General features: G+C 30.8%; 2 protein-coding genes across 2 annotated transcripts; both read right to left on the reverse strand.

Annotated features, from left to right (window-relative positions):
- Window positions 1-699: 699 nt before the first annotated feature.
- On the reverse strand, window positions 700-1,818 carry LOC107487307 (uncharacterized). Its single transcript, XM_016107926.1, has 2 exons — window positions 1,218-1,818; window positions 700-1,103 (listed from the first exon to the last, which is right to left on the reverse strand). Exons 1-2 carry the CDS (start codon window positions 1,816-1,818, stop codon window positions 700-702), a joined length of 1,005 nt encoding a protein of 334 aa, XP_015963412.1.
- Window positions 1,819-8,358: 6,540 nt separating this feature from the next.
- Window positions 8,359-11,817, reverse strand: LOC107487342 (GDSL esterase/lipase EXL3-like). The gene is made up of 5 exons (XM_021142036.2): window positions 11,578-11,817; window positions 11,359-11,489; window positions 10,790-11,017; window positions 10,450-10,705; window positions 8,359-8,660 (listed from the first exon to the last, which is right to left on the reverse strand). Exons 1-5 carry the CDS (start codon window positions 11,786-11,788, stop codon window positions 8,467-8,469), a joined length of 1,020 nt encoding a protein of 339 aa, XP_020997695.1. The 5' UTR covers window positions 11,789-11,817; the 3' UTR covers window positions 8,359-8,466.
- Between the last annotated feature and the right edge of the window lie 3,655 nt (window positions 11,818-15,472).

The following is a 15,472-nucleotide window of genomic DNA, read 5'->3' on the forward strand; positions in this document are numbered from 1 at the left end:
AAACAGGTCCCCATTGGCCCTGATCATTTCTACCAGGGGCTCTTTCAATTCATGTGGGAGGTTCCTGTTGACGAACGTGAACTTTTCCTCCGTGTCGCCGACCTTGAACCTTTCCAGGTCCCCTTCTGGTTCCGGTCTAGGCTTGTCGTCTACCCTGGCGTCTAGGTCAGCTAGGAACACTCCCGACGCTTCCTTAGATTTCTTCCTTAAGGACAGGCTGGCATTGTCGCAAGCGACCGCCGTTTCCATATCTCCCCTTATAGACCCTACGGACCCATCGTCGGTAACAAACTTCATGACTAGAAGCTTCGTGTTGATTATCGCTTTAACATCATTGATCGTCTTTCTCCCTAAGATGATGTTGTAGGCTGTGGAATCTCGGAGAACCACGAATTCGGCCATTGCCGATCTCCAGCCCTGTGCCTGTCCCACGGAGATCGGCAGGGATATTACCCCGTCTGGCTTGATGAAGTGGTCGCCTAATCCAATGACCCCGTGTTGGTGCGATGATAGGTCGGCGTCTCTTAATCCTAGAGCGTCGAACACATTGCGAAACATGATGTTCGAGTCTGCCCCCGTGTCGACAAGGATCCGTTTAACGAGGCCGGTTCCCACCCTGACCGTGATGACCATAGGTGGGTTCTCGGGTGCCTCGTCGAACCATTGGTCTTCGAGGCCGAAGGAGACGCATGGGGGCCTCTAAGAACTTCGCATTGGGGCGGAGGAGACCGCTAGGATTTTGGCGTCTTTCTTGTGGGCTGACCTAGACCTTGGCGCAGAGTTTTTGGCGGTTACTACGTTTATCACTGTGAGACTGTGGTCTTTGTCTTCTGGCTCTTGTCGCCGCTTTGCTGCTCGGGTCTTGGCCTCTTCGCTGTCTTGGTCGCGTTGCCGTCTCCTCGGCTCCCGTATGAGATGGGAGAATTCAGAGAGTTTGCCATCTCTTATTGCTTGTTCTAATGCATCCCTTAGGTCAAAGCAGTCTTGTGTTTGGTGTCCGTAGCCCTTGTGGTAGTCACAGTAGAGGCTCTTGTTCCCTCCCGTTCGGTCCTTGAGTGGTCGGGGCTTCAACAAGATCCCTCTTTCGGCTGTTTGCTGGTAAACTTCCACAATGGGAAGTGTTAGTGGGGTGTAGTTGGTGAACTTTCAGATCCGGGGAAACGATCTGTGTGCCTTGGTCAGCCCTCCCTCCTTGGCTTGTTCCTTGTGCCTCTCACCGTTACCCTGTTGCCTAGGTTGATTGTAGTCGGAGTGCCGTTTATTGGCGGCCACGACCTGGCTGACTTCTTCGTCATTTATGTATTCCTTAGCCACCATTTGGATCTCGTGCATCGTCCAGACCGGTTTCGTGGTAAGGTATTTTCGAAAGTCCTCGTTCAGGAGGCCGTTCGTCAGGCAAAGGCTGGCCACCGAGTCGGTTAGGCCATCAATTTCCAAGCATTCGTCGTTAAAGCGATCCAGGTATTTTCTGGTCGGCTCCCCGGGTCTCTGGGTTATCCCGAGCAGGTTGATCGGATGTTTTGCCTTTGCTATCCGCGTTGTGAACTGAGCCAAGAAGGCACGGCTGATGTCCGAAAATCCGTAGATGGATCCCTGCGGGAGGCCGTTAAACCATCGGATCGCGGGTCCGGCTAGGGTGACCGGGAAGGCCCGGCACCTCACCTCGTCCCCTACTCCCTCCAGATTCATTCTAGCCTCAAAAGCCGTGAGGTGTTCCAGAGGGTCTTGAGTTCCATCGTACCTCATGTCCGTCGGTTTGTCGAAGTGCTTCGGCAACCGGACCTCAAGGATGGACCGATGGAACGGGGTGGCGCCCATTATCACGGGTTGCCGCGTCCTCACAAGCCTTCCTTTCCCGCCTTCACGATCTCGTCCCGTGTGGTACGTTTCCTTACCTCGGGAGTAGATGATTGTGTCGTTTCGTCTTTTCGGGATGGGGGAGTCTTCTCGGGTGCTTTCCGCTTCCGTTCTGGAAGCGGAGGCGTGCCAGGGGTGACTTCGGTGGGAATCCCTCTCCCGGCTTTCTGGGGACGGGGAGTAAGTAGGATCGGTGGTCCGTCGATCGTGCTCCTGATCAGCTAGTTGTCGTTCCAGATTCTGGACTCTGTGCGTAGTTCCTGCATTATTCGGGCGCTGTCACCGCCAGTTCCTCCGAAAGGTCGCGTCTCTCGCGTTCTAGTTCGTGGTTCGATGTGTTGCCGGGGGGGACCTTCGTCGTCCTCCCGGTGATGCGACAGAGGCTGCCGCCTCTGCGCCGGCTGCTCGGCCTTGGTCTCCAAGACCCGGCACAACTTCCATAACAATCCCCACAGACGGCGCCAATGTTCGGTGGACGGTTACCAGACAATTCGGGTGGATATTTGAGGGGGTGAGGACGCTTCAATCGTGGTCGTGCTGGGTTCGGATCTGCCGGGTAGCCGAGCTCTCGTTGTGGAAGGAAAGAGGGGGTGCCACCTGCAAAGACACTCCGACGCTCTAGTCAGTTAGTGTGCTGGTGGGAAATAGGTTAGGTGGAAAGTGTGACGTACTTTGGGGGAGGGTAGGACCTTTCCCTTATATACCATGTCAGGTGTGGGCCCAGGAGGGCAGAACCCACCTTCTTCGAAGCTTCCTTGTACAGATGTGGCGGCCAGCTGTCTCGGAAGGATGCGCGGGTCGGGCAGGTTCAGATCACCTGACCGTTGAGGTCGGGTAGTGATCGGGTCGGGTACGCCCAAGTTCTTTCTTGGGCCAGGTCGTAACAATATTCATCTAAAAAGTCACAAGTTGGAGTCTCCCTATCTTCAATAAAAAAAATTTGTGCTAATTATTTTATTAGATCGATATTTTAAGTCAAATTAATACAATTATGTTAAATATGAATTAAGATTAGTCATCAACAGTATAAATATATATTAAAATATAAAATATATATTTAAAATAAATTTAACAACATATACATTTATTCATAAATATATTATGATTAATTTTAATAATTAATATATAAATAATATTGTTAAAATTCATATCTAGTCATGGATTGGGGTTGTGGATTTCCAAATCCAAATAAGGGGGGTTAGATGAGCAAGGAGGAAAAAGTAAACAAGAGTTACGAAGCCAACAAGGAGCCCAAGAGGTATCAAAAGAGTGAGGGAGCATTAGCGTCATTTACGCTGTGCTTAAAAAGGAAATTAAGATTAAAAAAATAAAAATAGAGGTTAAGAAATACAAGCCAAAAAATTTAATTAAATTTTTGTATTTTTCCGGTTAATAATATATAAAACTAAATTATATCTCATTATTCTATTTTATTTAAAATAAATATAAAAATTAAAATAAAAACAATTACTAAAATATTTTTATTTATTAAAAAAAAAATTAACACTGCAAAACATAACCCTTTTTGGCTTTTCTATTTCTCTTTTCCTGAGCCCTCAACCTCAAACCTTATCTCCTTCCCTTATTTTATTTTTTAGACAAAAATTATAAGTTAGGATCTTACAATGAAAAATGATAAGCCTTAATTTATTTTTAAAAATAATAAAATTAAAATTTAAAAAAGTTAAATAAAAGTATTTAAATAATTTAATTAATTTTTTTAAAGATAGCTTAAACAATAAATAATTATATTAAAAATAATTTATAAATAAGTTATTTTGTGTTTGAATTTTTAATTCTAAAAGTGTTTATTTTATAAAAATGTGGTAAAAAATAATAGTATTACGAGAGAAGTCATTTTTTCTAATTTTTCTATAAATTCTTAAATAACTTCTTAAAAAGTCGTAATTTAATTTTAAAAATTGCACCAAATATTAATACTATTATTTTTTATAAATCAAAAATAAAAAAAAATTATTTTTAAAACTTCTTAAACGAGTCTTTTAAGTGGTCACGAAGGAAAAACAAGAAGCTGTAATTAGAAATACAAAAATGGAAGGGGCAATTAGAGATAGGGGCATACCGCAAGATCGACGATGATGGAACATCCATTTGTTGAATTCTCTTGTGTGGCAATTGGGAGGTTGTGTAAGACATGGCAGTGGAACATGACAGAGAGGGCAAATGTGATGAGTCGCACATGGCCCTTCGCTTTTCAATACCTAAATAGTTGTACCTTCTAGTAAATTGTTGGGAAATAATACTTTCTCTAATAATAATATAATTTTGTGTTTTTCGTGATTGATACGTGCACATTACGGTCACCTTGTTAATGAAAAAGTTGATTCTCAAGACTAATCTGTCCTTTGTTAAACTCTTTCCGCCCCTAGCGGGTTCACCATTCATGCGTGCGGTCCATTAATTAGGCACTTGTTTCTTATTACTAAGGTGAGACAGCTTTTTTCGCGACGGATTAATTTTTAATCTGTCGGATCGTGAGATACTATTTGAGTAAACAAAAACAAAAAAAAGTGAGAGTGTTTTTATAATTTTTGTGAGAAAAAAAAGAATTAATGACGGTTTTGTTATAAGTGTAGAAAACAATAAAATTAATCAGGAGATCGTTTAAACAATTTTATTTACTAAAAGACTTACAGTAAAACTTTTAATAGTATAAAATTAAATTTTATCAATAATTAAATTTCAGTTAGAATTAAATTAAATTTTAATGTTTAGAATGAATTAATAAAATTATACAATTAAATTAAATCTCAGTATTTAGAATGCTTATCAAATAAATTAAAATTTTATGATAGACAATTTTATTTTTTATTAATATAATATTATATTTAAATAATAAATATATTTATATATTAAATTATATGAGACAATTAAAAAATTATATTTTTTAACTAAAATTTATTCACTTCTTTTAAAAAAATTTAAAAAATTAAATATTTTTGATATTTGATTCCAACGACAAACCAACAACAGAAAACAAATTTAAACTATCAAAAACCAACTTATTGAGTGGTTTAATGACATAGTAAGTAAAATAAAATTAGTTATTAATAATAAATTATAGCAACTAATTCATGTTATTAAAATATAACAAAAGTATGTCACTTTTTACTAGTGTCATGATTGACACAATTTCATTTAAAATGTTACGTACTGACAAATACTTAGTGTCATTAATTTAAGTTAAACACAAAATTTATACAAGTGGATAATTTTTTTAAATCTACATAATAAATCTTTAAGAAAAATAGGTATATATTATACTAAGTAACTTGAAGAAAAAGAAAAAAAAAAGAAAATGAATATAGTAAGCGAAGAAAGAGGATGTATTAAAAGGTAGGAAACATTGAAAGAATATGAGTGACAAAAATTAAAAAAATAATTAAATTATAAAAATATTTTTAAATTTTTAAATTTTAAGTAAAATTTTAACAAAATAAAATTTCAATTTGAATATATATTTCGGTCAAAATTAAATTTAAAAAAATAATAGAATTAAATTAAATTTTATCTGAACTAATTTAATTATTTTTATTTTAAACACCGAAACTAAAAATAAAAATTGAATTAAATTTTAAAAAAAATTTCAAACACATTATTAATAATTATTGTCAGTCATTCAATAAGATCATTTAATGATTTCACCCCAAAGTCATACCATATAAATATCACAAATATTACATGTATAATTAATTTATATATAATTACTTATGTAATTTACCAAAAAATATAATAAGAATAATTTTGAAAACAACCAAAAGTATATTTTTAAAAAATATCTATTTAAAATAAAATAAAAAGAATTGGTTATTTAAAAATAATTGAAAAAAAATAATTTATAATTTAGAATTGTTATAAAATTATTAATTTTAAAATTTAAATAAATAAAAAAATAATATTAATAATTATATTTCTAATACAAATTTATATAATATATGAAGCTTATACATAATTTTCATTAAATACTTAAATATTTAATACTTATGAAACCTAATCGTAGGCCACCGAAGAATTGCACCTGCTTCTGTATGTGCAGTGTGCTATCCATGTGACCCACTATATCCACGTCACGTTTGCACACGAACGGTGCTTTATGCGAGTAGAAATGTTATATAAATCTTACAAATTATTACATATACGAATTTTTTAATATGTTATTCAACTATTTTCTGTTTTTAAAGCGCTACACTCACCATGTATTATGAAGTATTCTTCTTTTACTTTATCTTTTTTTTCCTCTTCCTCTTTCTCTCCTTCTCTCTCTTCCTCTTTTTCTTTTTCCTCCTCCTCTTCTTCTTCCTCCTCCTCTTCTTCTTTTTTTCGTTTTTTTTTTCGATTTTCATGGTTTGTGAAATCAAGCTTTGAAATCGTTTTGAAGATAATGGAACTTTAGAAATACACCTAAACGATTATAGAAATACACCCAAACGATTATAAAACTACACCCAATGAATTTAAGAAATACACCCAAAATTCGTTGAAGTATACCTTATGCATAATTCAGAACTCTTTCTCTTTCTCATCTTCATCTTCTGTTGCTTCTTCTTCTTCAAAAACGATTTCAGAGCTTGATGTCAAAAAACAATGAAAATCGAGAATAACGAAAAACGGTTCGAAGCGCGTTTTGAGTGTTAGTTTTAATTAGACTTGTAAGACTTACAAATCTTAATTGCTTGTATGCGAAAAATTTCTCATTTTATTATTTTGTAAAAAAAGTAGTTATTAATATCTAAAAATATAAATTAAAAATAATGGTCAAAATAAATAAATTATGATTTTCTGTTACGTGAGTGGCGCGTAGTGACTAGTGAGTAATGCATAGAATATTTATATATGAATGCTTTATTCTGGTTGAACTAATTATTAATTAATAAATATAATTAATGACTCTTTATGATTAGACCACAATCTTTAACTAGAGACAAACTGCGAGACTGCTGGCAACGCAAATAAAGTAACTTCCCATTAAAGTATTGTATCTTTATATGTATAAATTATTAGTTAGTACAACTAATTGTTTTGTCACGGGCAAAATGGAATAATAATATATGTATCGTGTATACTTTTGTATTCAACATATATAATTAGGAAGTTACAAAAAAAAAAAATACATATATAATTAGGTATAGATGTATGTGACCATATCAAAGTCTGAAACCTTTAAATGCATGGATGGGTACAAAAATTAAGTAATTAACAATAAAGTTTCCAACATGAGAACCATTTTTTGTCTTGATCTAGCTATATAATAATATGATGATAAATTGATAATCATTTGGTTTAACTGCCATACATCTATATCCTCCTCTCTTGTTAACAAAAAAAATTCTGAATTTGGTCGTTTAAGAGTTTGTCGAGGAATTCGATATATACCCAATGTGAGATTTAAATTATCGATATTTAGATTTACTTTGATAAATTTTTTTATAAAAGGTGTTTGTATTTTTTAAAAGTATAAGTACTTTATTTGATATTTGATAAATAAAAAATTTATGTGCTTATATTTATAGTTTTTAAAATTTAGAGTACTTTCAAAAATATTTAAAGAAGAAATTTTTAAAATTATTCTATATTTATCAAAATTAAAAAGTTTAATATAATCTTATACATTAATTAATATTCAAATTTAATTTTTACACTAATGTCTATTATAGTATTTTTGAATTTTAAAAACTATTTTACTAAATGCAGATGTTAGTGCTTATATTTATTAAAAATTATTTTTCATTTAATTTATCAAATAAAGATGCTACGACTTTTAAAAATTAGTTTTTATAAACTACTTTTGAAAAATATAAACTTTATCGAACTAAGTCTTACTTAACTGGGATAAATGAGTTGATTCGACCCTAAGTTGATTAATAATTTTAACTATACTAGAAGTACACTAATTAGTATTTTTTCTTTTTTCATCATATTCTTTCAGTCCGGCAGGTTGAGAACTAATCTGCTACGGTACTGAGTTTCATTTAAGAGTTTGTCGCTGGCCGATAAATTGCTACATGCACAATGCAAAATTCGAACTTCTACACTTATTTAAGCGAACTAGTAAACTAACTACCAAACCAATTTGATTGACATCAATAGTTTTTTTAATCTTTCTGTTTTTGTTCGGAACTATTTTGGGACAAACTATGCTGTCATCAGTTTTACTTTTACATCATTCCGGACCCAAAAACCTGAAATTGGATTAGTTGTTACGGACCCAATTGTTCAACAAGGCCCAAGTTTCCTAACGCATTTCGTGTAAGTTACAAAGTTCTGAAGAGTCATTGGCGACGGAAAAATGATTCTCCTGATTTGGTGTTGACATTTGAAAATATATAATTTCTGATTTTTTAGTCATTTTTCTTTATGATCTCTTTGACAAGGATATCATTTCCAATTGGGATGACTAAGAGTTTTCAGTTAAACCACATAGCTAGGTGAACTAAACAAGAAGACACATTAAGTTACAAACAAAAAAGTATATGAATGAAGAAGTAATATAGTGAGAATGAAACCAGTGTCAAATGTCATATTCTTCCCATACTCATCTAAGAGGTTGCGGTTCGAATATCTCTATCTTCGATTAAAAAAAAAACAGTGTCAAAAGAAGTCGTTGATTTTGTGACGGAGCACCATAGAAGTGATCAATTTATAGGCTTTCTCGGTAGGATGGTAACTATCCCAGAATATATAGTTTGAATCATCGGTACATGTGTTTATGCTGAGGGAGTTGCAGGACATGCTCGCTTCTATAATTCCTGTTCCACAGCATCCTTTGTCTACTACTTCAAAATCTACATCAACAGTTACCATATACATATAAATTTAATAGTAAGTTAAGCAAGGCAATACCATGCAACTGAACATGTGCTTGCTAGCTAGCTAGCTAGCTAGTGAGATAGATATGGAAGTATGGAGCTCTATTATATACGTATGTACGTACATATTGTTTTAGTTGGTAGTTGAGGTATATCTATTGCCATACCCATATGATATGATTTGATACCATGATAATTAATGAAGGGTGCTTGTTCCAATACAGATTTGAAGTATACATAGATATAGAAAAACAGAAAAGAGGGAGTGAGTCACATTGATCCATTATTTAATATGAATTGTAACTCAGGTTTAATTATTTAAAATAATTATAACTTAGTCTTAATTATCATTTATTTTTTATTTGTAACTGATACTTTATTATCGATTTAATGACTATTATTTTTATTTTAATGACTAAACGATCATAACATGAATATTATTAATTAATTTTATATTTTTTATATCTAATTTAAATAAGTACTTACATGATAAACTTTATAAATTTCATTTCATGTCTAAAAAAGGCAGCGGTTAATTCCAAGAGCAGACATTTTGTGGATGTCTCTTTTATTTAATTCATTTACATTTGTATGTCTTTGTATGTTATGTATATATTAAACAATAGATAATAATAGGGAAACAAAAAAAAAACAGCTAGAATTTACTTTATTTAATATTTATTAATTATTGCAATAATTAATAAATGTTAAATAACACAAGTTATAGTTATTTTTGACTAATTTTTTTTATTATCAAACATTTTCGTAACAATAATGTTAAAAAATAAAAAAATAATTAAAATTTATTTTATTTAATATTTATTAATTATTACAATAAATAATGAATATGTATGAGTAAGATCCTTAATCAGGACTAAGAGTATGAAAACGGTCCAATATTATGATTTATGAATATGCAAGTGAATTTAATGGTTTTTTTTTTTTTACTAAATAAAAAGATAACTTTTAAATAAGTATGAAGAGATGGTGTCATTTTAAATATAATTGATTGACAATTAAATTTAATGTTAGTGTAGCTAGTTGCTGATTTCTCTATGAATATTATGTTAAAATAGTATCATCATAACTTACAACATGACTATATTATACCACTATTTATTATTTATTTTTATGTAACACAAAATCAACGTAGTGATTAATTAAAGAATATATAATATTTGTCTGTCACGCAATTTAAATTTGGCCCTTTTAAATTATACTTTTGACGAATTCTTTTACCATTAAACTATAATATTATTTTAATATTTTTTGGTTTAGCTAAATCATTTAATGCAAGAAAAAGTATAGATAGATAATAAAAATACTAAACAAAATGAATAATAGATATATCGAATATTTATTTTATTAGGTGTGCAAATAGTTATTCTAATATTAAGATTTAGGTGGATAATTTGAAAGTGTAATGTATTTTGATTTGATTGGTAGTTATTCATATTGTTCAAAAAAATTATTAATTACTTAGCATAACTCTTAATGTAATATAAGAATTTTTCGTTTTTTTCCTTGTACATAATATTAAATGCTAGTTATAAATATTGCAAGTGTATAATTAAATTTGGGTTGGTCGAGTGATCAGTTTATTTATCTATTTAATTAAGTATTAGGATTTGTATGCAGAACTTATTAACCAGTGATATATCTTTAAATAAAGAGATTCACGGATTACTCTTTAGATGGTCGGACGCAGGGATACCCTGTACCAAAAAAAAAAAATTAAAAGTGGATAGAGAGAGCATTTGATTACCATATTGAGCTGGGTTTTGAATCACTTGATCCAATGTGTTGTAAATATCGAGGTAGACGATCCTAGCATCTGGAAACTGTTTATTGAGGAGCTTTGTTTGAGAGAGGAGTTTCATGTTGAATAGAATTGCAGCTTGATTTTCAAAATCTGAACATGCTCTATTTATGCCTCCCTCTACTGTCCTCTGTGACGGCACACACCCTATAATTGGCATGCTAACCACTCCAATCCTCCTAGCACCTACCCCATAAAGCTCCTGCTTTCAAATTCCAATTCATCAATAATCAAGAATTTAGAAATGGGATCTATAATAATTCAATTCAAAACATATATAATATACCTTTAAGAATGTGAAGGCTAGTGAGGCCATTAAGTCAGTGTAAGATGGAATATCATATTGTGATTGTCTAAATGGAAGGTAAGTGTTAGCAATATCATCACTTCCCAGGCACACTATGTATATGCTCTTTGATACTATTGTTTCTGCTCTGTTTTCTCCAACTGCTTCCCTTATCTTCTTTTGGTACTCCCCCAATTTGTCTAATTGATCTGATAGTGACATTGCACCCTAAATCACAAACAATAGGAGTGTAATAATAATAATAATAATAATAATAATAATAATATGTATTCTCCTATTAGTTTAAATTTTTAAAATAAGTAATTTTATGATATAAGAATTCAATTCTTATTAATTTTAAAAAAAAAATCAACATAAAATAAATAAAAAAAAGATATGTAAAATTTATGCAAAATCTAAAAAAAAAATTTACTTAAAAGAATATAATAAAAATATAATTATTTATGTGTTTTTTTAGCATAAATTTTCCACACAAATGAATTTATTACTAATAAATAGTTTTGTCTGTATTGATGATATTTCAATATGAATAAAAGATAATAGCTTACTGCTGCTTTTGAGGTAAGAGGATCGTATCCAGCGCCTCCCGAGGCAAAACTTACACCAGTAAGAAGTTCTTGAAGTTGCAGATTTGGATCCAGATATGGTGGCAAAATATCTTTTACTCCAAATATTTCAGCTGGAAAAAAAATAATAATAATAATTGAGTTAGAACATGTTGATAATGTTGACTACTACATGCAATGGCACGTAATTGAAGTTTGTACCAATGAAATCTGAAGGGACTAAACCATTGCTGAACCTCCCATTAGGTTTATATCCTCCAGCAGCAAAGTCTCTACCATATGGTGGGAAATTGCATTTCGCAATGGTTTTGATGTAGTTGTTGTTACCTGTGTCCACTATGGAGTCCCCAAACACAAAGATTGCTGGCACACTTTCATTCTTCTTTCGTATATTCTGTTCTTGACAGCTCATACCTTTGACACAACATGAAATAATAACAAGAATGACTATAGCCACATGATAATAAGGAATCGCTTTAAAGATAAACCTTATCATCTTAAATTTTGAGACTAGAACAATGATTGTGTATATATATTATTGCAAGCTATTTATAGACATTTCTTTAAATATACAAGATAATTAAGGTTCAAATATAAAATTATATACTGATATCATTTTATCTTAATTATATATTAGTGCAGGATGACAAATATTTTACATTTTAATTTAAAAACTTTAGATTCATGTTTTAGGAATAATATATTTTTTTTATGAATATACAAGAAGGGTCTTAATTTGTTTCAAAAAAATTTTGCACTCTAATTACACCAAATCTCATTAATTAATTTTGTAAAATATTTATATGATATACATATAATTATAGAAAATATTTAAGTCGCTTCTTCACTTGAAATTTCATGGTAATATATGGAAATTAATTTTCATGGATATTACAACACATATATTTGTTGAGTAAGTCAATAGGTAGGTGAGGATCATGCATATGATCATGTGAGTTGAAGTGTGTGTTTAATTATAAGCCATGAATTTTTAACGTAATGAACGCCGCTCCAAATATAGTGTAATTTTATCATTATTAACACTATTACTAGTGTGATTATTGGGTCTCATCTAATACATACTAATTATATTTGGTTGGTATTTTTATAAATTCTGCTACTTCTTTTCTATTTACAACATAATATTCTGCAAAAGTTGGATTAACTTGGTCAAAAACGTATTTCTGAGATTTTGCACAAATTGCCAATAACATTCAGTCAAGAATGTAGTTAGAGATTCGAACAATTAAACAACAAGATGCAAGTTATATTTCACTGTCAATCACAGTTTATAGAAATTCGAACAATTGAGATATTTATAAAATTGAAGATAAAACTATGACTTCTGTTGGATGTGCACCATATGAACTAGCTAGATCTCTTTTATTTAATATTACAATAATGTGAATGACTTCTTCTGAATAAATAGTGATAGAACCTAGCCCACAACAACCCCCAAATATCATCTTAGTTGTAGGGGTGTATATGGTCGGGCTCGGTTTGAAGATTCGGTCTGAATCCAAAGAATTTTGGACCATGAAGATCCGGACTCAAAGTGACCGGAGGAGAAGAAATGAAATCTGAAAAGTGAGTAAAACCGAGATCGGGCTATAGTTCAGGTCACTCAGATTCAGTTCAATGGTCCGATCATCATACATAATTAATATTCTTAATTTCTTATGTTAATATTTTATATTTGGAATGAATGATAGCTATTCTTATGTGAAATTTAAGTATTGTAAATTTTAATATTTTGTGTTATTAGTTATTATAAGACTACATGTTAGTGTTTAATGTTTAGAATGCATAAGACTTTAGACTAATGCATAATATTGTGTTATTTGTATTGACTTAAATATTTGGTATTATTAGACAATATTAGTATTGATTGTGGTTATGCTTTAATTTTGAAGAAGGATTGGTTCTTGTTATATTTTTTTAAGTGAATTTTACTATGTTAATAATGGTTGGAATTTTAAAAATTTGGATATTTTCAAGAAAATATTAAGGTAATAGAATGTTAATTGTCTAATTTTCGCTTGATTTGTACCCGATTTTCACCCTATATAATTGTGACCAAAAGTATGTAGGCTTCATCGGATTTAGCATCGGATTCGAATCTAATAAATAAATTCAATATATATTTTAGACCGAATTTGTATCACATCAAATCCGGTTTCACTGATCGACTCATGAACACCTCTAATTAGTGGTAACTAATAATTAATTAGCATTCTTTAAGCATAATAATTGCGCAACTGCACTAACATGGCTTATAAGCTAAGGGCACATGGGAGTCTTCAAGCTAGACTAGCTAGTTGTGACTTGTGAGTAAATTTAAGAGTGGGTATGGCAGATTCAGGTTGAAGTTGAAGTTGAAGACGGTTGGGAATTAAAGGGGTATGGGTTTCCACACTCAAAATTAAGAAAACGTGCATCTTGCACTCACTCATGAGACAAGTAGACAAATGCATTCAAGGATCAGATTTTCAAAATGCGGCGCAGCACCAGAAACAAACTCAGAAATTAAAGAGTAGCTACAAATATATATGACTAAGAAATGTGTTTCCAATACTCAGGAACGGATCCAGAAATTTTGGGGCCAATAACATATATAATATTAAAAAATTATGCAAAAAATTATATAATATAAAATACATTACAAAAATATATTGATAGAAAATATATTTTAAAGTACAAAAAATATATATGTACTTTTTATTAACAAGTGGTCAATTTTTTGTTTCATAAAATTCATTGATAATAAAATTTGTGTCAAATTTTTCTGTAATTTTCTTTTTAATATAATTAAAAGACAATTAACAAGAAATTTATCTTTCATTTTATTTTTGAATTATTCTTCACAATATTCATAGTTGAAAAAAAACTCTCAATTGTAATAATTGAAACAGAGAAAATTAATACCAAATGAATCAAAAAAGATGTTCACAAGGAATTGAAAAATTTTATTTAATTAAAAAATATTAGTAATAATATCTTTTCATATTTTTTTAATATTATTATTTATTTTTTAAATATTAAAAATAATTAATATTTAGACTAGACTGAATTTTTATTTATATTAGACTAAATACTAAATAAATTTTAAAAAAAATTAAATCGTATTTAATAATTTATTACTATTAATTTTTTTTTAAAAAGTTGAGACGAGGCCTCCACTCGCCCGGGGCCGCATAAGTCCGTCCCTGCCAATACTAGTGAGTAAAACTCTCATGTCTTACACGAGAGATTCAATTGGTAGAAGCATGAAATACTTAATGAACTTTGTTTATTATTAGGTCAAATTTCTTTCATTTTTTTTTAGCTGGACCAAATAAATACCACACGATGACAAAACAAAATCCTCAATGTACAGAAATTTTCCTACGCAATACTACTTACCTAGGAATTTAAGAAAAATGTAATTTATATTGTTTACGTATATAACTCTTTTTTTATATGATAAAATATATTTTTTATTTTTTAATATTTATTATTATTCCTTTTAATACAAAAAATAATAAGTACGTAGAAAAAAATATGTTTTGTAACATAACACCTATACAAAAATATATTATTATTCTTTTTAATCCATAATCATCATATAAATCCGCAATAAATTAGTGTTAGCAAAGTCTTTTTTTTCTTTTGGAGAGTGATGTACTTTTGAATTTTCTGTTAGGAGTAAACACAGATCGGATATGACCAAAATCTCGATCTAATTTGCACTAAAATATCGAATCCAATCCGATTCATATATTTGCATATGTGATCGGATATGGGATATATCCGCAAAACATATAAATACTTTTTAAAAGTTTATTTTTATTAAAAAATATCAATAAAATATCTTTTTTCTATTTTTTAAATATATTTATTTTTAAAATAATATTAAATATGTTTTTTTAAATAATAAAAATAAAATAATGTAACATATATGATAATTATTAGTTAAAATAAAATATAAAAATAATATTTATTTATTTATTTTTACTGACCCACTGATATGTATATCGGATACGTAAATATCTACATAAAATCTGCAATTTAATTGTATTAGTGTGCAAATTGGATCGATAGCCTTGCAAATTGGATC

Source organism: Arachis duranensis, chromosome 5 (assembly GCF_000817695.3).
Source record: "Arachis duranensis cultivar V14167 chromosome 5, aradu.V14167.gnm2.J7QH, whole genome shotgun sequence".
Classification (NCBI taxonomy): domain Eukaryota; kingdom Viridiplantae; phylum Streptophyta; class Magnoliopsida; order Fabales; family Fabaceae; genus Arachis; species Arachis duranensis.